This window comes from Sinohyriopsis cumingii, chromosome 16 (assembly GCF_028554795.1).
Source record: "Sinohyriopsis cumingii isolate HCF-2022 chromosome 16, ASM2855479v2, whole genome shotgun sequence".
NCBI classification, from domain to species: domain Eukaryota; kingdom Metazoa; phylum Mollusca; class Bivalvia; order Unionida; family Unionidae; genus Sinohyriopsis; species Sinohyriopsis cumingii.
This window is the reverse complement of record NC_142976.1, coordinates 69,337,319-69,362,637: the sequence shown is the minus strand read 5'-3', so window position 1 is coordinate 69,362,637 and position 25,319 is coordinate 69,337,319. Positions and strand designations below refer to the sequence as shown.

Below are 25,319 nucleotides of genomic sequence, written 5' to 3'. Positions count from 1 at the left end.
TACTACCAGTATTACTAATACGTAATTCGATTTTGAACGACTTACAAAAGAACCAATGTTTTTTTTTTCTTCATTCATGACTTCTTATACTCCGGTTTCAAAATGCTTGGGTAACAGTTTCTTTTACAATCGTGTTACCTTCCATTACCCATAGTTATTGGCATATCACACATGATTCAGTGGCAGATCTCGATCAGTTTGAAATGCAAGTCAGCTACGCATTTAGCAGACACACACATTCTTTTTATTTTAAACACTTAATGCACCTTTATAGTTTTAGACCATACTAAAATTCCGACAAACTAATAAAAAAAACAATGCGTAGCGAAATGTTGATTTGCACAATAAAAGGTTCCAAGGGAGTTTTGTGGAAAACAATTTATGGATTTAACATAACAGTTAATATCTAAGAGTATGTAGAAGTATTTATTTATCGGACATAAAAAAAAATTCAGTACACTCTAGCAGGTGCTTGAAAACGGTTTAATAACATTGGGACCAGGTCGCTATAATACCGAAAGAAAATGGTGCATACATTTCTTTGTATAGGATATTGTATACTAGCTTAAGGAAAGCGAGTTCTTACACGATACTGATATGTTAAGCGTAAAGCATGAGGAAAATCCAACCAATACTTTAACGTTTTTATTTGAAAGAAATGATACAACTTTACAGAATGATGAATTTCCATTAAAATTACAAAGCTCCGACAATTCTAATCTTCTGTCAGAAATATGAAAAATAGTAATGTAAATATTGCTTTATTTCTCCATTATTAACTCCCTACTGGTACAAAAATATTTGGCAAATGATGATTTGACATAGCTTCTACCTATGATAACTATCCAAAATTTAAGATCAAAGTACCGAGAATACTGATGGCGACGTGGATTCCGTATACATACTCGGTTTATTACAGGTTCATAACGACGAACATTAGATATTGACAATTTACCTTTCTGTAATCATAAGCATGTACCATTACCCTACAAATAGTTATAATCTTAAATAAATCAGTTTTTTCTTATTTGTCTCAACAGCGTATTAATGCTGAGAAAATATGCAAGCAGTTTTACAGATTGGACTCTGTTGGGTTTTTTGTTTTGAACAAGTTTATTTATATTGAAATGATGGATCGTTGAATGAATACAGAAGCTGTCAAATTATAAACATCGAGTCATTTCCTGTTAGGATTAGAATGTGAATTTTATCCCTTTACATAGCTTGAATGACTTGTTCAAAACTAAGAGAAGAGCCCAATATAGAAAAGTGCCTATTATTAGAAGTACAAGCTGTTATTAGTAAACAACAGCAAATATTTTGCCATAGGTTTGGAGGGAGACCTATGCAAAATGTTGCAAGGTAGGCAACTTATCAAAGGAAAAATACTGTAATGGGTTATCCTTATCTTATGACTCTATATGTAATGTCAGTTATGAAAGCAATAAAAAATTGCATCACCTGCACACACAAAAAATGAGCTTCCTGTAATTTTCCAAATAATTCTTTATTTATTATGATTAAACATATTCAAATTTCATACATTCACTAAAGGTGAGACTCTGATCCATTTACCCAGATGTTTATCAGTAGTTTCCCAAAATCCAATCCATTATTTTAGCCACCTGACTATTTTTACATTTCAATCGTATCTGGTCTAGTATAGAGTCATGAAAATCAGAGCACGTTTTTTGCTATTTGTAGCATCAGTGATCTGTGACCCCTAACCACCCTTTTATGCCAATGGTAGTCTGCATGAAATGACTGATGCAGTATCACAATTATACATTGCATACCCTCATTTATATTAAGCAATATGACTATTGAGTATGTTATTTGGAGTGATCACAAATATCACTTTATTTGTCAGCAGTTTATGGTATGCTCAAGTCTCCATAAAATATAATTTCCTCACATGTACACAGGGGTCATTTTGGCCACCAACACACTGGCCCACTGCATGCAAGTTTTGAGGAGGGTCAGCTAGAACTGACAGCTGCAGGCTCATGGGGCCAGTTAAATTTTTCGAAATCATTATTAAATTCGAATGGGAGAACCAGCTGATTTTCTGCAGGACCAGTTGATATCCATGTGAGGCGGACTTGCTGGCCACAGGAAACATCTGTTTTAAGTCATCCCTTAATGAAGTCTGCTTCAGGTATGATCATTGCTGTGAACTGCTAAATAAAGGTATTTTTTTTCATCTAATTAGATCCAAATTAAAATTCTCTTAATCTAGCTGAGTTTTATTGTGCTTTTCTTTTGAATAAAGAAATTTCCAGCACCTGTTAAATCTAGTTTTTATAAACAATATGCTTTAAAAAAAATGTCCAGAATTCTGTATTTCTGCCCAATCTCTTTTATAAAACAATTGCCTCCACATACACAAATATGGAAATTCAACTTACTTTTGGACTAAATCTGAAGAATTTGATCATCTAAAAATTCTGTCATTTTTATTTTGTTTGACAAGGAATTCACCGAGTGCATGGTCATCCAGACCTGATAATACATAATTAATGCAGATCTAAGATATTAACAAAGTAATAAATGGGTCACATTTTGCAGAATTAAGTGAACTCATAAAGTTGGCCTAGGTTTTTCAATTCAAGTTGAATGCCAAATTTTGTTTCAATATGTGAAATCCTTTAAAGGTTACCTGACAGAAGGAGAATTTGGTAACTTAAGTCAAAAAGGTACCATAACTCAAATGTCGAACAAAAAGGAGTGAAACTCAAACTTGACCCAGCTCTTTTTTATCTAAACCCTTATACTAATCTGGATTCTATTCATGAAATTTTTCTAAAGTTATCAAGCTGAAACAGAATTCATGCTGCATAATTTTAATGCATTAAATAAGGGTCATAATTCAGTGGAAAGTTGACTCAAATTGATTATAATCAAACATGACCAATATTTTCTTTATATCGAGCCTCATAATGAAGTAGGTTACAATCCACCGAGTCCATCAAAATTAACCGAATGAAAACAGAGTTCATGAATCAAGGACATATTTTAAAGTAACACTTCAGCCATAATTCAGTCACATTTTTTAAAAAAGTGAAGTTCTGACTTTACTTTCATATTCTTAGTATAAAAACCCATACCAAATTTGGCACCAATCCATAATGACTAAAGCTACTGAGCAGAAATGAAATTTGTGAAGGACTGGACATGACATCCGACTGCATGTACATTGGTAACAATCAACAGCTCTTTTATGGAATATGGCGAGGGAAGGGGGTTTAACATAAAAACTTCAGTAATGTGTTACTGCCAGTAACACATCCAGGCTGTTTAACAGACATCATTTTTATACTATCTTAAACATTTTCACTGAATTCAGACAGAAAAGTTAACATATAATGTGAGCGTTTTCATTCCAAATCAGTCTCCAATATGGCAATCTATGTACATGTAGGAAAGCTAAGCATATATACATTAAATTGACCCAAAACATGTAACAAAAATTTAACAAAATACCATTGATTTTTCATTGTTACAATGGTTTGAACAACAAATAACAATCTTTTCATGACACAAAGCTGACAAAGGACATTAATGGTTATATTTTGCTACAAGCATCTTAAATTATTTTAACCATAAAATGGATTAACTAATATTTTCCACATAAAAATAGAATTTCTTGCCTGCAGCAAAATCTCATTGACTTTTATACAACCAAGCCATTGCTGAATTCCATGCATCTTAGTAAATGTGTGTGCAAAAATGAAAAAAATTCCATAAAAACAAACAGGCATTACAGCCATAATGAAAAACATAATAAAAAGACTATCAAAAACTTCATGAAAGATGGAAGATGGATATAAAGCAGATAAAATCATGGCCATCATGATTTTACGTAACATTAATGGCAGCCAAGGTAAAACAAGAAGTTCATTATATTAAGCAGAGTCAGAAAATGTTAGAACTGACCATTTGCAATAATAATAATAATAATAAATAATAATAATAATAATAATAAAGGCATCCCTGGTAAGGAAAATGAACTTATATTCATACTTTTTTTAAATTTCAAATTCTAATAAAAACAATTCATTTAAATCCTTGTTGAACTGGTTTAGTAGAATATGTATGTTTGCCAGTTTTATGAGTTTCCCACAGCTGTACGATTCTATTCAAGCTAGAATCTGTTACTAATATTCTCTTGTCAATCTAATAGTGTAATATCCATCAACATTTTCCTTTCCTTTCACAATAAAAGGAAAATTCAGATACCAGATTTAGGTTTTCCAATTTTGTGTGTTATTTTGGAATGAACCACTTTTACATCTTGAGTGAAACAGAAAATTCATAAACTGCAGAAGTGAGCATCAATGATAAATTCAAAAACAATGGCATGCAACAAAAACAATGGCATGGCCTGTATAGGATGAAAAGTTTTACTTTTTAATGAATTTGATTCTGGATTACCAATGTGAATGAGTTTTCAACCAAGGAAATTTAAAAGGAGCTTTATCATCTATCATTCATCATTCTGCATTTTGTGTTGCCAGTTTTCTTCAAAAAAATGCACTTATCATTTCATTTTCATTCATTCTTAATTTCATATACATTAACTCTTAATTCACCCTGCATTCCGTATGCCTATCGTGTGCTGAAAAATGGCGTTAAACACTACAACAACAACAACAACTCCCCATACTGAATAGTTCCTCCTGAAGAATCTTGTTTCAGGTGCAAGACTGATAATCAGCTGAAACATTCAGTTTTTTGGATACCAGGAAAATTTGGAGTAGACTATTAGAGACTGGTTGTTTTACAACCTCCCTACTGTGCTCTCCTATAGAAGGGTGCATACCTCTTCCCTTAACCAAACCAGATTTGAATGATGGAAGTAAACAGGGTTACTTGCCAGAAGAGGATGTTCCTAGAACTGAAGCTGGTTTCCTTCCTTTGTTATAGAGATGACCTGCAAAATCTTCCATTATGCTCAACCAGACCAATTTACAAGAGGGCTAACTAAGCACCCATGGGAATTCTTGGAAGAAATGCATGGCGGGAGAGCAACTGAGTCCATTCGGCTGCCTCCCTGTCCCTTCCCCTTAAGAAATGGAGGATGACCAGCAAAACTAACTCCCTGAGCCTTTCTGGCAACCTCATCTATGTACAGACAGGAAAGAGGGAGCCTTCAAATGGGGTTGCTTCCTGAACTGGAGTGCATCCCATTAAGGAAATTCAATGCAGGCCCCAAGTGGTGTAATCAGACAAAAATGCTTTCTGGCCACTTTTGACAGTCAAGAAGCAGAAGCAAGGGACAAGTGTTTTGTTGGCCACTCAGGTCTGGAGGTCCAGAGATCGCACTACGCGATTGAGATCTCCTTAGAGGGTCTCTGCCACCAAGGGAACAGCCCTAAGGAGCTTCTTACTGTAATCCAGTAAGACTTTAGAAGTGTCCAGGGCAAACTCCATGAGGAGGTCGAGTAGTTCCACTGATATTAGCATGGACATAGATAAGGCATCCTTTGAGGTATTGGCAGCTGCCTCCAGCAAGTGATATAGCAGATATAAATTACTCCTCCAGAAGACTGGAGGATGCAACTAATTTTTTTTTACTCACTTGTGAGGCTATGGTGATAAGCAGCCTGTATCTGGAAAGCTTGCCAAGATCCCTGTAGAATTCGGCTTTGTAATTCCCCAGCAGCCAAGGGGTATGTGGGGTGGCTTTACAGGGCCAGACAGGGGAGTGTATTCTGTAGCTAGCTACTGAGACCAAAGTTCTCAGTGTATTCGGAGGAACAGACCACATAGCAAACTCCTGGCCTTTATGAAGCATTTGAGAAAGCTTCCCAACCACAGCCAAATGGAGGAGCAAAATGAAAAGCTGTTCTTCTGGGTCTCAAAAGGCCCTGAAAAGGATCACATATCTTGGAATCTAGGAGTGTTCTTCTCCAGTAAAGAGTCATGGTTTTGCAGGACCCCTAAGGATATAGTTTTTGGGTCAAGCAGTTTTCTTCTTCTGAGTGCCAAGTTACACAGGAGGAATAATTTCGTGTATTTCTGAGCAAAGAGGACAAAGAACCTTTCTTCCTCCTTTGTAAGATCACCTACACTCAGCAAGGTCCCATACCTCATCTGACCAACATTCCTCCAAAATAATAAATGTCTGAATCATGACACATTAAATAAAGAATCGTGACAATGAATGATCCAAGACATATAATAATAATAATAATAATAATGAGGACTTTGAAGCTGAGAATATTTCAGGTAGGAAACATTATTAGGTCTTTAAGTTTGTTCTTGCAGTTGAAATAAGTGAGTTTTGAGAGTCCTCTTGAATGTGATCACCATGTCTTTGTGTCTAAGTTCAGTGGGCAATTCATTCCACATTGCTGGGCCCTGGTATGCAAAAGAACGCTTTCCATATGACTTTGTTTTCATAGTGGGAATAATGAGCATACGATTGTCAGAAGAGGAGAGTATCATGCTGGTGTGTACACATGGGTGAGGTCAGATAGGTATGTTGGACTAGAGTCCGACAGTGAAATGTAGCACAGAGAACAAATTTTGTGTTTGATTCTGGATTGAATGGATAGCTAGTGTAGGGTACAGATCAGCAGGGAGGTGTGCTCTGATCGTGGTACTCTAAGTATGATCCGAGCAGCTGTGTTTTGAACTTTTTGAAGTTTCTGGAGTAGATATTGAGATGAACCAGACACAACTGAGTTACAATAGTCCATTCTTGAAAGTACTAATGAACATACAAGTGTTTTAGTGGCATCAACTGAAAGATATTTGCGAATTGAGCTGATGCGTCTCAGCTCAAGATATGCAGCCTTGCATATGTTCATGACATGTTGGTGCAATGTGAGAGTACTGTCCAGAGTAACACCTAGGTTTCGTACTGATTGTGTGAATTTAATGTTGGCATTGCTGATATGTATTGAGGTAAAGGATGTGAATGAGAAAGTCTGTGTTGTGATCAGAATGGCCTCAGTTTTATCATCATTCATCTGCAGCTTGTTACAAGTCATCCATGATTTCACATCAGAAATGCACCTCTCTACACCTTGGATGGTAGCATCAACTTCAGTTGGGTGGCTAGATCTGTATATTTGGGTAACATCAGCATATAATTTGTACATAGTTTAACAACAGCAATACACTATGTCAGTATAGTATTGATGTAGTGGTGAGACACCAAAACACTTTTTGATGATGGATAAATAGCATGACCACTGAAATTCACTATTTATGATAATGACTGGTGAGAGATCTCAAAACACTATTAGGTGATTAAAATGGTATGAAACCAACTAATAGCATCTAAGATTCAGCATGTAAATATTAGCTGATGTACCATCAGACCATATATATATATCTATATATACACACACACATGAAAATAAAGACTAACTGGCAAAATAATTTCATTTTTTTTCACATGTAAAAATATGAGATTTCCCATCATGCCATATAATCCTTGACTGTGTTTGAACAAATTAACAGAAACTACCTTTCAGACAGTTCAGACATGGAAATTAATCTTTGATAAAGTAATCTGACCAGATGCCATTCACGTCTTTCTGAAGTTATTTCCCCTTATTTCCTTGACAATGACAGAATTGCTCTGATGCATTGCTCAAACGAACCTGTATTGTTTTCATATAGGTTTAAATAGTTTACAAAATGAATAAAATGTAATTTACTGTGACAGATTAGGTCAATCCAATCCTACCACTCTTTTAAAGCAATGTATGATCAGACTTGTATATTTATGTGATCAGACTTGTATATTTATGTGATAGGTTATGAACATAGTGATTGTTGTTGTTGTAGGGTTTAACGCCATTTTTCAGCACATGATAGGCTATACAAGGCAGCCAGTATTAATGGTGGAGGAAGAACCCGGGAAATCCCCGGAAAGAACCACCGACCCTTGAGAAGCTACTGGCAAGCTTTCTCACATACACACATTGGCCGAATCCGAGACTCGAACCTACGCAGACAGAGGTGAGATGGCAGTGATCCGTAACGGAGAGCACTTTAGACCACTCGGCCACTCAGGGCCCCATGAACATAGTGAGGTGCATTTACAAATAAGGGGGTGGATGTGAGCGTATTGTATGGTATGATAACACTGGATATATTTCATCCTTAGTACCAAAAACTTAAACTCTTAGCTTCACCACTTGTTAAGTATCACATTATTTTTGTTTACCATATGATGAAATAAATCCAGTATTATTGTAGGAAAAGAAAATATCTGGAAAATGCAGGTCACAAAAAAAATCCTGAAATGAAGTAGAGAAGTTATCATTTACTATTAATTAACATCCAAAAAAAACAATGATTGATATAAATTGGAACCTACTTTATCACTAAGGCTTAAGGGAAAGAGCACAGCTGAAAAATATTTTTTAAAAAAAACATTACAAGAATGCTCTGTAACGCAGCTAATAATATGATTAAATATCCAATGGACAGTGGGTGTCCATGTGGAAACCTGTCTTTATGTGCCAGAACAGGCACTGTACATGAGCTTATAAAGTGGTGGACTGGTTCTGGACTTGAAGACAATCTCTGGCTTACCATAAACTCTTTGAACTTGCTCCACTCAGCAGTTAGCAGTTATTATAATTTTGATCTCAGATTTCAAAGAATGACTGAAGCTTGTTGGGCTTTAACCAATTGATTTAAAAAATATTTATGTCCAGAGATTGAACATCATGATACATGCCATAGTTTGTAAACTTGCCCAGCGTTTACAGAAATTAAAGGAGTTTCACAATTTATTGCCAGTCACTAGTGGGTACAATTAAAAATTATCACCAATGACAAATACATGAACAGACTGACATAGCTTTACAAACTAAATGAAAAAGAAACACCAAAAAATCATCCTCACTTCTTTATTTTTACAAGAAACAACTGTAACATTATCACAAAATAACAGTTGCAAGCATGGATATAATGCATACTTTTTTGCCTGGACCACTTCCAGCCAAGTAAATAGATACACAATAAAGATAATATTATTATTCTGGCTATTCAGTAAAAATGATCATCTTATACAGAAAAAGAAATTTTCAATTTTGTTTTAGGCTTATGATGGTACATTACAGTGACCTATGCTCTACGAACTATTACTACATCTTTAGGAATTTACTACAATCGTATGTCTCACAATTTGTTTACAGCAATCTGGAGTCTAAAGATGAAAACATATATTATCATGGAGTGTCACAATGTAAAGTCAAATTGAATAGGAGCAAAAAAGTATTACATAAGTCGTCATAAAGAATGGCTTTATGACCTATTTCTCATGCATGCAAAACTTCTTACCCGTCATTATGACATTAACAAAATTCATGAATCAAAATAAAAAATGATTCAAAATTGAGGGAAAAAGTAGCAAGGGAAATCAATCAAATATACTTAAAGAGTTAATGCACGCATCCCCCCCCAGTCATTCTTACAGCCCCTAAGATGGTACAATGGGAAAAGTACAATGGGGAACTCATTTTCATAGACACGCATGAAAAAATCTGTAAAACCTGGAATTCACATTTGATTCAGAGCATTTAATAAAAAAAGATAATTCATTTTCAACCTATCTGAAGGAATTAATGATCTATATACAAGGGTGTACAAAGCCTATTAATGTACAAGCTATTGTGAATTTACAATCATTCACTGCGTACCAATTTTCCTTGATTTGTGGACAGTTTAAGCCACAAATTTCAATATTCAATGAATATAAAATTTCTACCACAAATAAATTTCTTTGGGGGTATATCCATGAATTTACCAAGTACACAAAGTGATGATCGTGAACCAAAAATATGTCAATACTTCTGTCTATGGTGATATATTGAGTTCTTCATTGTTTTCCACTCACATTTCAGACCTGCCAACCCTGAGGAGTCCATCTCAGTAAGGCAGTTGATTTTTTACTCCATAAGATTGACCAGTGTAAGGTGTAACAAAATATCATAAACTGCTTTTGTAAAGCTGGAAAACGTAATTAAAAGTTTGGTAATCGAACATGTAGCGACGATAAATATTATGTTCAACAGAAAAGTTTGTAAAGTACAACTAGACTTTATTTACCACTAGTACAGTTACACAAATTTTAGTTCAAAACCCTATGCAGCTCAATGGCTTGTTGCGGTCTCTCAACTTGATGTAATTCATGGAAATTCTTTTTCCATTTCACATGATGACAGCAATCATATTTCCCACCATGAGTTGTACTCAAATTGGCATGTGATGTCTAATAAACAATCGTGTCCCTTCCAGCATTTATTCACAAGAATCTGAATATTCTTTTTTATTTTTCCTGTGTTGATTAATAACACTTTTCAAGAGGCTTATTTTCCCTTTCGTCTTAAACATGCATCACTTTCTGGACACCATTTAAATTTTTTTTTATATGATCAACGGTTTGATCAAGTAGGTGCAGTTTAAAGCATCTGATGTGCTGCTGTAAAGTTAGTCTGGTTCCCTGGCCAATTTCACTACTTCTAATATGAATTCCAGATCCAAATCAAACACGGATGAACAAATTTTCCAGATTTTTCTGCAATGATCATTTTACAATGTTTTTTTTTTGCTTTTAACACGTAAGTCTGTATTTTAATTGTAATTTTCGTAAGAGTCGGCAGGTCTGACATTTCATGAAAATCTTGTCTTGATAACATGACATATTTCCACAAATATGCAGTCTTAATATTATGGCATGCATATTACACAACAAATAAAAATAAGCAAACTTCGGGTATGTAGTTTATGGCTTTCATCCACATCAAAACAATATGGTTTGAATATCCCCAGCAAAATTTGAATTGTAACTTACTGAAGTCTAGAATCCAGCAATCGGACTGGATAAAATTTAAGTCTTACTCAAGTCTGACCAATTAAATGTCTCAAGTCTAATCTTAATGTTGGAGAAATCTTAAGCCAGAAACTTTCTTGTGCAGAAAAGAGCCATTCAAATGCTCAAACTGATTAGGTCTGAATTTTCAGCAAGCCATCCAGATGTTATAAAACCAAAGATGTTCCACAAGAATGGATAAATATGCACAACAAGCCATCACTTACAGTCCACATAATAAATCAATCCACTTCCTCCAGGGGAGTGTTTTGCTCCAACCGATTGGTATTAATGCTGTTGAGAAATGAGAGTGTATCGTTGAGATCACTGTTCAAATCCAGTTCTGGAGTGTTTAGTGAATAGTTTTCATCCTCCTCTTGCTGACCATGGGTAGACAAATCTAGGATACTGTTCATATCTGGTGCAGTATACTGAATTAGTTCATTTCCTGAAATGAAGATTATTATTAGATAATGACTGTAAAATATATATTCCCATTATCCTATTTTCCCCACCCTTTCCATCTTTACCTCTGGTGGGTAAAGACAAACTAATAATGAGCCAACACTGGATGCATTTCTGAATTTGTCTTTTCATGGCCAGTAAATATACATACCATAGTTATTTTAAGAGATGCCCTAGGGGGGTGCATTTCCAAAAGCGGTGGGGGGGGGGGAGACTGAATGCTGTACATCACTGTCTGACTGATAACATTCATAAATTATTTTCGTTTTTCTCGCATTCGTTGGATTGCTCATTTACTGTTTTAATTATCTGGACATACCATATAGGATATATATAGATCTGTAAGCCTCAATAAGGTAGGAACTTTTTTATGGAAAAAAAAGAGGGATACAGGAGCATTTATTAGAAGGGGTGCTCTATTAGAACTACAGTATATTTCTGATACAGTAGTGATCTCGTATATCCCAAGGTTTCGAATCTCCATCTTGAATAGTACAGGAGAAGCTGCATAACATTAAAACTCCTGCATACAGTACATATAATTACTAAGAAGCAAATGTATTCACAACCCCACCTCTGATCCCACTGAATGGATGAGTTTCCAAACCAATGCTCACATCAATAGACTATCCACTTATACCCCAAGGTTTCAACCATGTATTTGAAATTATGACAGCTGTTGCACCAAATTATAAATGTCCTTAATGGAAGGATTTTATAATACTCACCTTTCATATATGCACAGTTATAATTATCTGGCCAGATTCCTCCTCCACAATAAAACAGATGAGAGACATGACACTGTTGTTGTAGGTTTGATGCCATTTTCAGCACATAATAGGCTATACATATACATGGCGGCCAGTATATCTGATGGAGAAAGAACCTGGGAAGCTACTGGCATGCTTTTGCATACACCCATGCTGGCTGAGCCCAAGAATGAGACATGATGTAGAGGAAACACTCTAAGTCTTGACTAAGGTTAATTAATGTTACAAAGATTGTTGCAAGTGCAGAGATGTCATATACAAATGAGGACTCATAGTTAATTTTTCAGAATCTAGGTAGACTATCCATAAAGGATAACATGTTAAAAGGAACAAACTTCTAAAATCATAAAGGACCAAACCACAAGCTTGCATGGCCTTAAGGCAAGAAGAGGTTTGAATCTGCAAATACTTCAAAATGCATCAGTGTCTATCTATCTAGTAATCAGTTTATAGTGATGACTAGCAGTGGAGCATCATGCCGCAGACATGTATCAAGTTGTCCCACCCAATCACATTATCCTGACACCTGGCCCACCAGTCCTAACACTAACCTCTTTATGCTGAGTGCTGAGCGAGGCAGCTAAAGATTTCCATAAGACTTATTTCTTTTTAAGCTGCAAAGTGCTGCAACCATCTCCGATATCCTTAAGCATTATAAAAGTTTTCAAGATGGCCACTGTGGCTGTGATACTGGATGTAAAATCAGCATCATTTTAATTTTAGACCAACTAGACATCGTAAGAAGTCTTCCAGTGAAAACTCATGTCAATATGACCATGCATTCAAAACAAGTAGCGATAACAAGGTTTTCAAGATGACTCTCACAGCAACTACACTGGATATCAGTACCGTATATGACCAACTTGATATCATCTGGAATCTTAGCTGAAAATGCCATGTCTATATGAGCATTGATTCAGAAGGTATAGGAACAACAAAAGACTTCCAGAAAAATGCCATGGTTACTATACTAAATGCAAAATTATCATCATTTTCTCTTAACAGGATTTCTGGTGAAAACACCATGTCCACAAGACTTTCCATTCAGAAGCAACAGCAACTTTTCAGACAAATGGATGATGATTCCAGACAAATAACATAGATTTGGAAGATACCCAGTACCAAACAAAAGTTTAAATGAAAGTAATTTTCACATATGGATAGCCATTTAGCAGTATAAAAAAAAGTGGCAATAGGGTGGGGGATAACAGTATCTTGGAGGAATTACTTTTAACAAACACTATTTTAAGCATTTAAATCTCAATCTCTCTCTCTTCTCTTTCTCTCTCTCCCCCTCCCTCCTGAGGTAGCAAAAGTTTATTCCCAAGATTAATGTAATTTGATAATGTACTAGATGAATAAAAAGTGGAAGCAAACTGCTACTGATTACAGTTAGTTTGGAAAGTAAGGCTAAGGTGGCACTCTACAGTTTCGTATTTTGCAAAGGGTTAGATTTTAAAGAAAAAGAATGTCCCTGGGTTTCCTCACTGGTTATACTGGTTATTTAAGAAAGACCTTGCATATCTTAGGTATCGTTCAAAGAACCTTTAATTCCCTTTATTTTGGTGTCTGACTGATGGATGTAGTAATATGGTTTGTAGAGTATACAGCTTAGCCTTACTCCAGATGTGCACCTTTCAAAAAAGTGCTAGCTCCACTTGGTCATTTTCACTTCCTTAACTTCAGAGGTGAACTTGTAAACAAAAGAGCTGATGACTTTTATTACATTTTATATATCTGGTAATTCATTCAATGCACTTTCAGAAGCTGGTAATGTCTAGTCTGGCTTAATTCATTTTCCCCATTTTAATAGCTGCTAGGAATAGTGTACTTTAGACTAATTCAGGCTGATGTTTTGAGCACAAGGGAACAGTCCTTTTAGTTAGCAGTGTGCTTAGATCATGTACAATTTCCAAAAGTACAATATCCAATAGCCACATTACAATAAAGTAGAATAGAAGTATACCAACATACTGTGCATGTAAACAACTTCACCTTAAATATGTCACTCTCTCAAACGTACATAATAACTGCTGAGTGCCCCATAATGCAACAAAATTCCCATAATTACCATTCTGAGTCTACTTCAGATCCCTTGTTTTGGTGTTTAACATCTATACATAAAAGGTTATACACTTCTCCCTCGATAACTTGTATACCATGGGGTCCAAAATCATAGAAAACACTATTTGTGAGGGTGGGAGTAACAGAGGAACCTCCAAAAACATCCAATAGAAAAATGGGTTGGGTGGGAACTGGGCTGCTTAATGACTGAATCCTTGTTTTATGATCGCATTGAGAATACTTGTCAATAAATCAAATTTTCTAACGAAGCTGTTCTTTATTCTGTAGAATTACAATTATTTTCAAAATGTCCAGCACCTTAAAGATTGTTAACATTATTCCAACTGTTTTAAACAATCGTCATGTGTACGTAAAGCATGTGTATTACATCACTGCTTCCTGTTTTGTTGATGTCTATTTCCTGTAGTGATATGTAATAGAATAGTCAGAACCAGGAATTCTACAAAAGCAGGGAACTAGACTAACTTCTGATACACCACCAAATAAAGATCCTTTTCTTTAAAAAAAACTATCAACCTTTATCTCATGAGACAATCATCTACGTTGAAACTCAATTTCTGTATTGTTCAATTAGTTGTTGTTGTAGGGTTTAACACCATTTTTCAGCACACGATAAGCTATACATGGCGGCCAGTATTAATGGTGGAGGAAGAACCCGGTAAACCCCCGGAAAGAACCACCGACCCACGAGAAGCTATTGGCAAGCTTTCTCACGTACCCATGCTGGCAGAATCCGAGACTCAAACCCACGCAGGCAGAGGTGAGATTGCAGTGCTCCGTAACAGATAGCGCTTTAGACCACTTGGCCACTCTGGGCCCCCTGTTCAATTAGTAAAAATCGATTCCACTGCAAGTAATAGAGAAACTTCTTATCATCCTTGAGGATATCACTAAGTGTCAATTATGGAATTCTCTGAAACTCGCTTTCCCCACAATGGTCCATATCTGTGAAACAAACCTCTTTTATTTTATGAAGTATTCATTTTGCTTGCTTGACTTGCTAACTTTGATCACAGTTATGGATGAGTAGATTAATTTAAGGCAGTTTAATTATGTTGATTCAAAAGAGATAATACAAAGGAGGCACGTTTTAAATTGTGCAACAATACAGTAAATACTTCTGCTAGTCAGATATCAAAACATGGTTGGTACTTAATTAGGTTCTCAAAGAAACACTTGCAAATAGTGCTGTTACAATAGACTGACACATTTTACATTTAAAAACAAGAGGCCACATTGAATTAATGATGATTACACTTAAAAGGAACCAAAAGACAATTTCAATTGATAAAAAAAGCAGTATTTATTTATTAAAGTACTGCAGCCATTATGCGTGACATTACGCTAGTTATCAAGGTGCGGGTTATCGAGGGAGTGGTGTATTATGCCAAAGTAATTGAGTAAACTGCCCTGCCCAGATGGAATACAGCAGCCAACCAAGCTTTGTATGGGCAAGACCAGATCCTGCATCCTCCTGGTCACATGTCCAGTCTGCTAACTACTTAGTCACAACAGCTTCTGTCTCCATCATTAATGAAAGTTATTTCAAGGTGATCATTCTAACAATAAAAGTTGGTTCCACTGATTTCATTGGACTTCTTACCTGTTATGAAGTTTGGATCATTTGGCATTCCTGTGATGAGGGTGAGTGAATCATCATTAGAAAGGAACTGTGAAAAAAGGAGTTTCATTTGATTAGTTTTATAATTTTAAAGTTTCATTCCTTGCCAAAACTGATTTTTAATTAATATCATGAGAATTTTATTTTCAGCAACTAACAATGTAAAACCAAGGTCCCACCAACAAAATCCACAAAGATCGTACTTTCTGGATGATTACATGTTTGGAAAACCCTTGCCTGGGCCGTTATAAAAAAATATCATTATTTACCATAATGTATATCTATATTTATTGTAACTCATGGTAAACGATTTTAGCTCAATTTTGCAATTTTTGTTCACGGCTGTAAATTATACTTGTCTTTAGTAAGATTTTGTCTACATGACTAGGGTCTGTTTTGAAGATATTAAAGAAAGCCCCATTTGCATAGGATCTATAAATAGATCCTTATGTACATCCTGACAATTACTAATAACAGAATTATTAGTAAATATGTTTACGAGATTCTGCCTTTTTCCCACTGGCTGGTGAGTTGTGGACTGTTCTAGAAAAATAGTCATTTTCCATCGTATGGACCAGGGGTTCCAAAATATTAAAATGAGTAGTATGATCTGTCATTTTGGGGCAAGTTGCAAGAACGTGTAAATAAGGGGAGAACATAGCAATCAAATCTCATTCCTATTTTGGAGTCATTCTTACTTCTTATGTACCTGTTGTAACATCAAGTGTGGAGACATGTTTTATGTTGTTTGATAGGATAAACATTTGTTTGGACTGTTTAGTGAAAACAGAAACAAATTTTTCCTAGTAAAATTTTTCTTGGAGAATACTTACCTAATCACAATACCTTAGAAGAACTACTATTACCTCATAAACCAGCCATCCCAGATACTACTTTTTGCTAAAGAGAGCTAAAAGATGTCGGCCGATCTAGATTGTGGTCAGACAGATATCCCCTTAGATATAAGGATTAGAGCTAAAGGTGGCACTCTACAGTTTCGTATTTTGCATAGGGTTAGGATTTAAAGTTAAAGAAAAAGAATTTCCCTGGCTTTCCTCACTGGTAATACTGGCTGTTTAAAAAAGACCTTGTATATCTTAGGTATAATTCAATGAACCTTTAATTCCCTTTATTTTGGTATATGATTGATGGTTGTAACATGGGTTATAGAGTATACAGCTTGGCCTCACTCCAGATGTGCACCTTTCAAAAAAGTGCTAGCTCCACTTGGTCATTTTCACTTCCTGAACTTAAGAAGTAAATTGCATAAAAAAGAGCTGACAACTTTTTTGACATTTTATATATTTGGTAATTCATTCATTGCACTTTTAGAAGCTGGTATTGTCTAGTCTGGCAAAATTAATTTTCCCTATTTTAATAGCTGTTACGGATAGTGTACTTTAGACTAATTCAGGCTCATTTGTTAGCATAAGGGAGTGTTCATTTTAGTTAGCAGTGTGTTTAAATCATGTACAATTTCCAAAAGTACAATATCCAAAGAAATATCATCCACATTACATTAATGTAGCATAGAGGTATGCCAACATTCTCTCCACTGTGCATGTTTTAAATGCAAACAACTTCACCTTACATATGTCACTCTCTCAAAAGTACATAATAACTGTTGAGTGCCCCCAAAGCCATGAACCTCTGTTACCACTTTAGTGGAAGGCATGCTCTCTATGGATGTAATTGTGGGGAGGCTGTATAATTAATATGATTGGGCATTTATTTTCGAAGAAACATTTTTTAATAGGAAAAATTGGTTTCTTCTTTAAATACTTTGCCCAATCATAACACTGTAGGAGAATAGAGGTGGTGAGAGTACATCATTTCTCCAGAGATACCATCTCTGGTTCCCTAAGGTATGTGAAACAGCTTCTAGATAACCTAACTGGAGGGGAATCCATCTGTCGGGGCGCAAGCTTCGAATGGGGAAAAATCCCTCCACCCTGCAAATCTAATTTGTGAAGCCATGTTTTTAGAACAATCAACCTGTTTAGCTGCTTATACAGCTCCCACCAGAAGCTTGAGAAAAATGTGGACTCCGTTCTCCGTCCCAGTTTAAAAGATGTATGCTAGAGAACAGTTCCAGATGCTCTAACCCGATAAGCTCATTTCAACTGGGGTTATTTCTCGATATGCAGTGTGAATAACATACTTAATCCAGGATGAGATTGTCTCTACTGACATATTCTTCTAGTGGTAAAAATAAGTGATCAACCTCAACACAGAAGCTCAGTTCTATTACAGCACCATTTCAAACCATGTGCTGGGTCCTGTAGATGGTCTTGAGCTGATGTGTTCAATCTGGTTGGCTGTTCTTGGCGATGAAAGATGATGCCGCCATGTGCAAGACTGACTCGTCTTGTTGGAACTGCATATTATTTGGGTCTGCTGATAGGGTACATATTTGCTAATTCTGGCCACTATTGCTAATGCCACAAGGAAGCAGGTCATGTAAGAAAGGTGTGCCAGAAAAGCCCACGAGAGTTGTTCAAAAGGTGTTTTGTTCAGCCCGGTTAATACCCAGGATAGGTTCTGAATTTTCTGACAAGTTTCCCTGTGAGATTGACGAGGTCATTGATCTGAGAGCCCGTTTAATATGATTCAGATGTGCAGGTTCCATAGCTCTGAGTAGGAATCAAACAACTGCCGTCTTGGTTGTTTCTGCAGATGAGGGAAAATTCAAACTCTCCAAGGAGTTCCCATTGTGAGATTGATGAGGTTGTTGATCCGCGACTTCTCCCATCTCCCAGTGGCGCAATGAGGATAAGGCAACACTCGATTCTTATGCTTTCTGCATCACTTTGGAATCAGGTGTTGGATGGTAGGAAATGAATGAATTCCCGTGTGGATAGAATTTTCCTTGAAAGCCAACATTGTTCAGATTTTCAATGCTGGATCCTGTGGGAGATGAACTATGTTACCTGCGTACTGAACTCCATACCTAGGTGAACAAATTGTTGAGATGCACTAACTGACGAGAAGCCTGGATAGGTAAGCAGTGCAATAAGGGTTATCATGTTGTGTTTAGATGTAACTCACCAGATATTTCTGCAAGATGTTGTACAGGTAACTTGATGTTGCCACTGTAGAAATGGCTTGGACATGTGCCATTACTGAATTCATATTAGTGAAGATCGAGGGACTATGTCGAATCCCAATGGAAGTGTCCTGATTTGTATTTGAATTGCTGGAACATCATGGAAGCCTTGTGAATAATGACATAAAGGTACGTGTCTTTTAAGTCCACAGTGATGACAAAGTCTCCCTCTTGGATGGCATTCAAACTGCACCATGGTGCTTTCATTGAGAACCAAGATGTATGAATAAATTGATTGAAGGTGCTTAGGTTGATGACTGGAGGCAGGATGCTGCTGCCTTTGGGCCCAGAAAAGTATGGGATTAAAAAAACCCCAAAATGTTGGAATGAACAATATGACCCCGTTGGTGCTTTATTCACTTTGGCTTGTGAGAACTGGGCAACAATGGGTGATGCTTCGATAGGACATTTTCAGAGGTTTGTGTCCTATGTGTAGCCCTTGGGTCCTTTTGTTAATTTCCCATACTATCCCTGTATCAACACTCAGGTTGCAAGGGAGGGAAATTGGTCTCCTTGGTGGCATGTTTGCAGACTTCAATCTGGCCATTAAAAGGATGACTAGAGGATAAAGGCTTTCCTCTGAGCATGGCCTTATGGTGGCTCTTTGGGAAAGTGCAGGCAGAGAGTACTGAGTTGCATTCTGCCAATTGTAATTTTGTAGCTGCAGTTACAACATTGGCCAAAGTATGTTGAGTGGCTCTGTTCAGTACTCTGGCCAATTCCCATGCATGCCCTGAGGTATTCAGTGTAGAAGAAGCTCTGTTCTGCCTGTTGGAAGATAGCCATAGAGATGAAACCCAACATCGAAGCCACAGCAACGATACTGCACACTAACTGACAAGTGTGATCAAAGGCCAAAGATCAACTGATGCTGTTGCTCTGGTCCAGGTTACTGAAGAGTGGGAGGAGGAGGGCAGAACTCTGGGAATCAAAGTGGAAAATGTCCTCAGTGAAGATTTGGAAGGCTGAATCTTGCTGTGACTAGAAGTGATGGCATCATAAGCAACATCTTCTTGGTTGCATGAGGTGAGGCTAAAGTTTCCTGCAATGCATAAGACTTAGTTGTCGAACAGTGACAAGGTCTGCCACTCACTAAACTCATAGAACGCCCTGACTCAGAAACTGTGACTTTAAGACAGTCCCTGAGTAAAGAGGCTCATCTTGTGACATTTCTTGAAATATGAGGAACTAATCAGGGCATCTCGAGGAGATATATGGGTTAGACTGGTCCCTGTACATTTTTGCAAAAACTAGGTTTGACGTATCGGAACCCGGGTTGTAAGCGATTGCGCCCATAATCTTGTTGTTTTGGCCTTTCATGATCCATAGAATATGACCTAGGCTGACTGCAATGGATATAGGCCATCTGTGTGTGGAGGATATCAACATGATCATCAGGGTGGGATGGGTTACGGGATGTTTGACCCACATTACCAGTTGGTATGTCTGCTTAGTGTGGGGGGAACTTGGCTGATGTTTAGCTCTGTCCCTCACTATTTCTTGACAGGAATTGAGTAAAACCCCGAGGTGGCAAGGTAGAGTGAGTTGCCAATAATAATGAGTCCTGTGGTGGTGACTTGGGAACTGGAGCCATTTCAGAGCATGTCAATGTCAGGCGTTTCATGGCTGAAGCACAAAAGTTGACGTATCTCCCTTGTCCACCAGAAATTCTCAGAGAAAAGGTCAGCAAGCAAAATGGTGAGGTCTTCATCCTTAGCTGTGTTTCTGTGGTTAGACCAAAGTTGTAATCAATAAGACAAATACCTACCTGTGTGCATAGCTAAACCATAAAAAGTTGACCCGGAAACTAATAAAGAAATGAAGCATACAGGTAAAATATAACGACAATACCACCTGTACTACGTAGAAGTGTAAGCCTTTGGACCTGCACATGTTGTCTGAATACAGATTGGGCGCAAAGCTATACCAAATGATGGTTACCTGGAAAATAGTGATTGCAAACGATCTCAATTACAAAACTACATGTATCTGTAGGGAAGGTCAAAGATGGCATGTACAGGTAGAATCACTGATGTATGGCATTCCAAGGCTAAAGATGCCCTAGTAAAGAAACTCACTTTTATGTACTAGAAACTAGAGTTATACATATATAAGGATGTTTCTTACAGGCATAAATACATACACGCACATAAATATTGTAGCCCAATCCTATCTTCCGAAAGAAGCTACCCATGAGAGTGAAGAAGTGCCCTTTAAATATGATGGAATGATTAAGCTGATAAACATCACTCAATTGTCATTTATAGAAACATGCATGAGCAAGACGTGACTGAGTAAACTCTGTACAGAAAGCTTACCTATACTTGTCCAACCAGAGTGGAAGCAATACAGAAATGTACATAGATGTCTACGTTACACACAAAAACACTTAGAGATATGTACAAAATAGGCATGACAATATCCATTATGAGGCAATTACCTGTAGATAAAAAGGCCCACAGACCGCATGTAAAAGTAAAATCAATGAAGTTGGCAAACCAGATACTCTGAATGCCTTGGAATGGAAACTCACCAATATGTACCCAGTCTTAATGGAATTGCACATATTTCAGAGTTTCGTTATAAGCACTAGAGGCTTGCACGTACATAAAATTATTATAGCCTGAACTTAATGTGAAGTTGCTTAGGCTCCATGTGCAAGTACCTAAATGTGTGACGACAAGTGTTAGAAAACTGCAAAGGCAGAACTTTGTTGGTGTAGGATGAAAAAAGTTTATGGAGTATATATAGTATACTTTCTACAGAAGCAAAAAACTCCAACATGTAATGGTATATCTTCCACATAGATTCTGGCTTTTGGGAGGCCTCTCGTGATGAGAACATGCTTCTTGCCAATCCTTATATCTAAGGGGAGATCACTCTGCCTGACCACCATCTAGGGGGCAGACAACGTTTAGCCAGCTTTAGCTAAAAGTAGTATCTGAGAGGGGTGGATTTGTTAGGTAGTAGTATTAGTTCTTAGGTATTATGATTGGGTAACATTTAAAGAAGTGCTCAGTTGGACTATACTATTATTTTGGAGCTACTGATTTTTTCAAAGGAGCTCTGGACAATGCCATTCTGACATTACAATTCTTTGCAGATCAGTACATTTACAGTTCTGGAATTTATACAGAACTTTTGATTCTTTTGGACACTGATACATTGATATAAATGTTTCATCATTATTTTGGATTCACTTCATAATACTGTAATTTTGTCACACATTTTCATTTATAACACTGATTATTAAATTGTTTGTTAAGTTTTACAAAACTTGTTGGTTTTGCTTCTTTCTGTTACTTAAGAGTGTAATGTTATGACTCAGTGGTCATAAACTAAGTCATAACATTACACTCTATGATGCTGGGGTTTGGGCAGTGAGACTCGCCATCTTTTAAATGTAAAATATGTCTCACTTTCTTATTGGGTCTAAAACACATTTAAAGTAGACCAGGCTAAAGTCAAGCAGAATTATCTTAATGACACTTGGATACTGTCAGCACGAGTTCTCTAAACACATATTTGCCATTCCTCTAGTCAACTGCAGGTTGGCTGTATACAACTGCATATCCCACAATGATCTAATCATCAGTTTGATGACAGTGCAAGACCAGTGATTAATGAACACTGTACTGAGAAACAGTCCATTTTATTTTAAATGCTAGAGCATCTGCCTGATGTTTTAGGTACCCCACTAAAATAACCTCCTTTATATCCTGATAATGATGCTGAAAATCATGGTGTCAGTTTCTCTGTGACTGCAAAGAAAATAGACTTATTAAACATATGTATTTAACTGATCAGTCATATGCCTCATTTTGATATGGTGCCATTTCACAGCTGCACCAGCCTTGTCTGGTGGTTGTAAACATTCTCTCTATACACTGATGTTGCAGTATCCTTGTAGATTCACACACACACACGCATGCATGTACGCACCCACACACCTTTTTCAAGATCTTAAAGATACTGCATTTTTATTTTATTGAACATATCCCAAGAATAACAAAATTTAATACTTTTAAATTATTGATAATTGCATCTTAAATCAGAATAAGATTTCATTTACTTCACTCTCATTTACACTACTTTCTTATTCTAAATCATCAATAGTTACTAATTACTGTTCATAATGTACTTGTATTGTTTTTGATAGAAAATTCACAATTCATGAACAGACAAAAGAATACAGTACTCCCTCATTATAATGCCATCCATGAGTTGAAGAGTAGAGCCTTATAGTGAGGCTGCCTTATAATGAAGTACATGATACATGTAATTCCATTAGCACTTAATGAGATGCATGATTATGCATGTTTATAGCAAGTATCATTTTATAAGGAGCTGTATATAATAAGGCTGTACATTTTATATTAACGGGCCTTACAGTGAGAATGCTGTATATAATAAGGCTGTACATTTTATAAAAATGGACCTTACAGTAAGAATGCTGTATATAATAAGGCTGTATATTTACAACAATGGGCCTTACAGTGAGAGTGCTGTATATAATAAGGCTGTATATTTTATAACAATGGGCCAACAGTGAGAGTGCTGTATATAATAAGGCTGTATATTTACAACAATGGGCCTTACAGTGAGAGTGCTGTATATAATAAGGCTGTATATTTTACAACAATGGGCCAACAGTGAGAGTGCTGTATATAATAAGGCTGTTTATTTTATAATAATGGGCCTTACAGAGAGTACTGTATATAATAAGGCTGTAAATTTTACAATAAGAGACATTACAGTGATATTGCTGTATATAAGGTTGTCTATTTTAGAACAATGGGCCATACAGTGAGAGTACTGTATATAATAATGTTGTATATTTTATAAGGGGCCTTACAGACAGTGCTGTACATAATAAGGCTGTACATTTTATAATAAGGGACTGTACACTGAGAGTGCTGTATATAATAAGGCTGTATATTTTATAAGAGGCCTTACACAGAGAATGCTGTATATAATAAGGCCTTTACAGTGAGAAATGTATATACTGAGGCTGTACATTTTATATTAAGAGGCCTTACAGTGAGAGAGTACTGTATGTTCTAAGGCTTCAGCAGAACAGTAAGTCTTGCAAGCAAACTCTTATCATTGTTTACACAGCAGAACACCGCTGGTACTACCCCCCCAAAAAGAGATATCTTTGTCCATCAGCTAACAAAGTTGAATCAGACATTTTAATCTTCTATTACTAACATTATCTGGACTTGCTGGCATTTGGGTGTCATGAGTGAACAGCTGCAAAAAAAATAAGAAAACCTAAAATAAATGCTTTGTATAACCCAATGCTATTTATTAAACAAGGTGGTGATATACTTGAGTAATATAAAACTCCTTGTACCAATATTTGTAAAAACCTTTAAAATTTGTGATGACTGCTGCATTGTGGTCTTAATGAAAAACATTAACAATGACAAGTTTGCTGATAATGAAGTGTTCACAAAATATTTTAAAAACTAATCTTTAAAAACAGGAAAAAACATTTGGATTGAAATTAAGCCAGCAGTCACCTCATGTACCATATGTGAAATTTATCATTCCTCCAGTCTATGCACTTGTTCTTTTAATCAATTTGATGGTAAAATTTGAAAAGATGCATTAAAACATTCGTAATGTGCAATAACAGACACACAGATAACTATTAGGTTTGCTTTGAACTTAAGGCAATTTACAAAGTCAATTCAATGAGAGAACTGGCTCAATACCCAATACCAAATGGCAGTTAGGTAGTCAAGCTATTGCCTTCATGAAATAAATAACTTTGGATCTAAAACACAGGTTTGTATCAGTATGACAAAAAATATGTAGCAAAAAAGAAAATCATTGTATTGAAAAAACTGATGGCTTGGAGGAAAGAACTGATTCTAATTTACCTAAGATGACATAAAAAAAATAACTCTAGATATATTGCTATTTATGCCCCTTTTTACTCTTGTACATATGCTGCTCTATGCAATCTATAAAATAAATTTTAACATTATTTTCATTTCTTAATATTTATCAACATTTCCAGAATTATTTGAGAAATTACTGTTTTCATTTTAAATGCATTTTCTGCTACTGAACTGCTCCAGTGGCCTAGCAGAGCATCCACCTCGGATGTGGGAGGTCACAGGTTTGATTCTCAACTGAGTCCTAACAAAAACTTATAAAAATGGTACTAGCAGCTACCTCACTTGGTGCTCAGCATTAAGAGGTTAGTGTTAGGACTGGTCGGTCTCGTGTCAGGATAATGTGACTGGGTGGGACATCATGCTACATGTCTTCAGCATGATGCCCCAAAGCTGGACATCACTATAAACTGTCACACTGCAGACATTGTAGCACTATGGCTGAACAATTGTTAAAGCTACTTTAAAAATCCAAAACACATTTCTACTATTATTTTAAGTATTACTATCAGTGAAACCATATCCA

The 25,319-nt window shown here is 36.3% G+C and overlaps 1 protein-coding gene across 2 annotated transcripts in view; it reads right to left on the bottom strand.

Annotated features, from left to right (window-relative positions):
- Positions 1 to 8,862: 8,862 nt before the first annotated feature.
- Positions 8,863 to 25,319, bottom strand: part of LOC149780732 (heat shock factor protein-like) — a 69,820-nt gene continuing 53,363 nt past the window's right edge. The window contains exons 10-12 of one of the 2 annotated variants that reach the window (XM_089937781.1): positions 24,099 to 24,140; positions 15,764 to 15,830; positions 8,863 to 11,288 (exon numbers count right to left, since the gene is read on the bottom strand). In XM_089937781.1, the coding sequence (XP_089793907.1) occupies positions 11,083 to 11,288; positions 15,764 to 15,830; positions 24,099 to 24,140 (315 nt within the window). In that variant the 3' untranslated portion in view covers positions 8,863 to 11,082. The remainder of the gene's footprint in view (positions 11,289 to 15,763; positions 15,831 to 24,098; positions 24,141 to 25,319) is intronic. The other variant, XM_089937782.1, reaches the window with a different exon arrangement.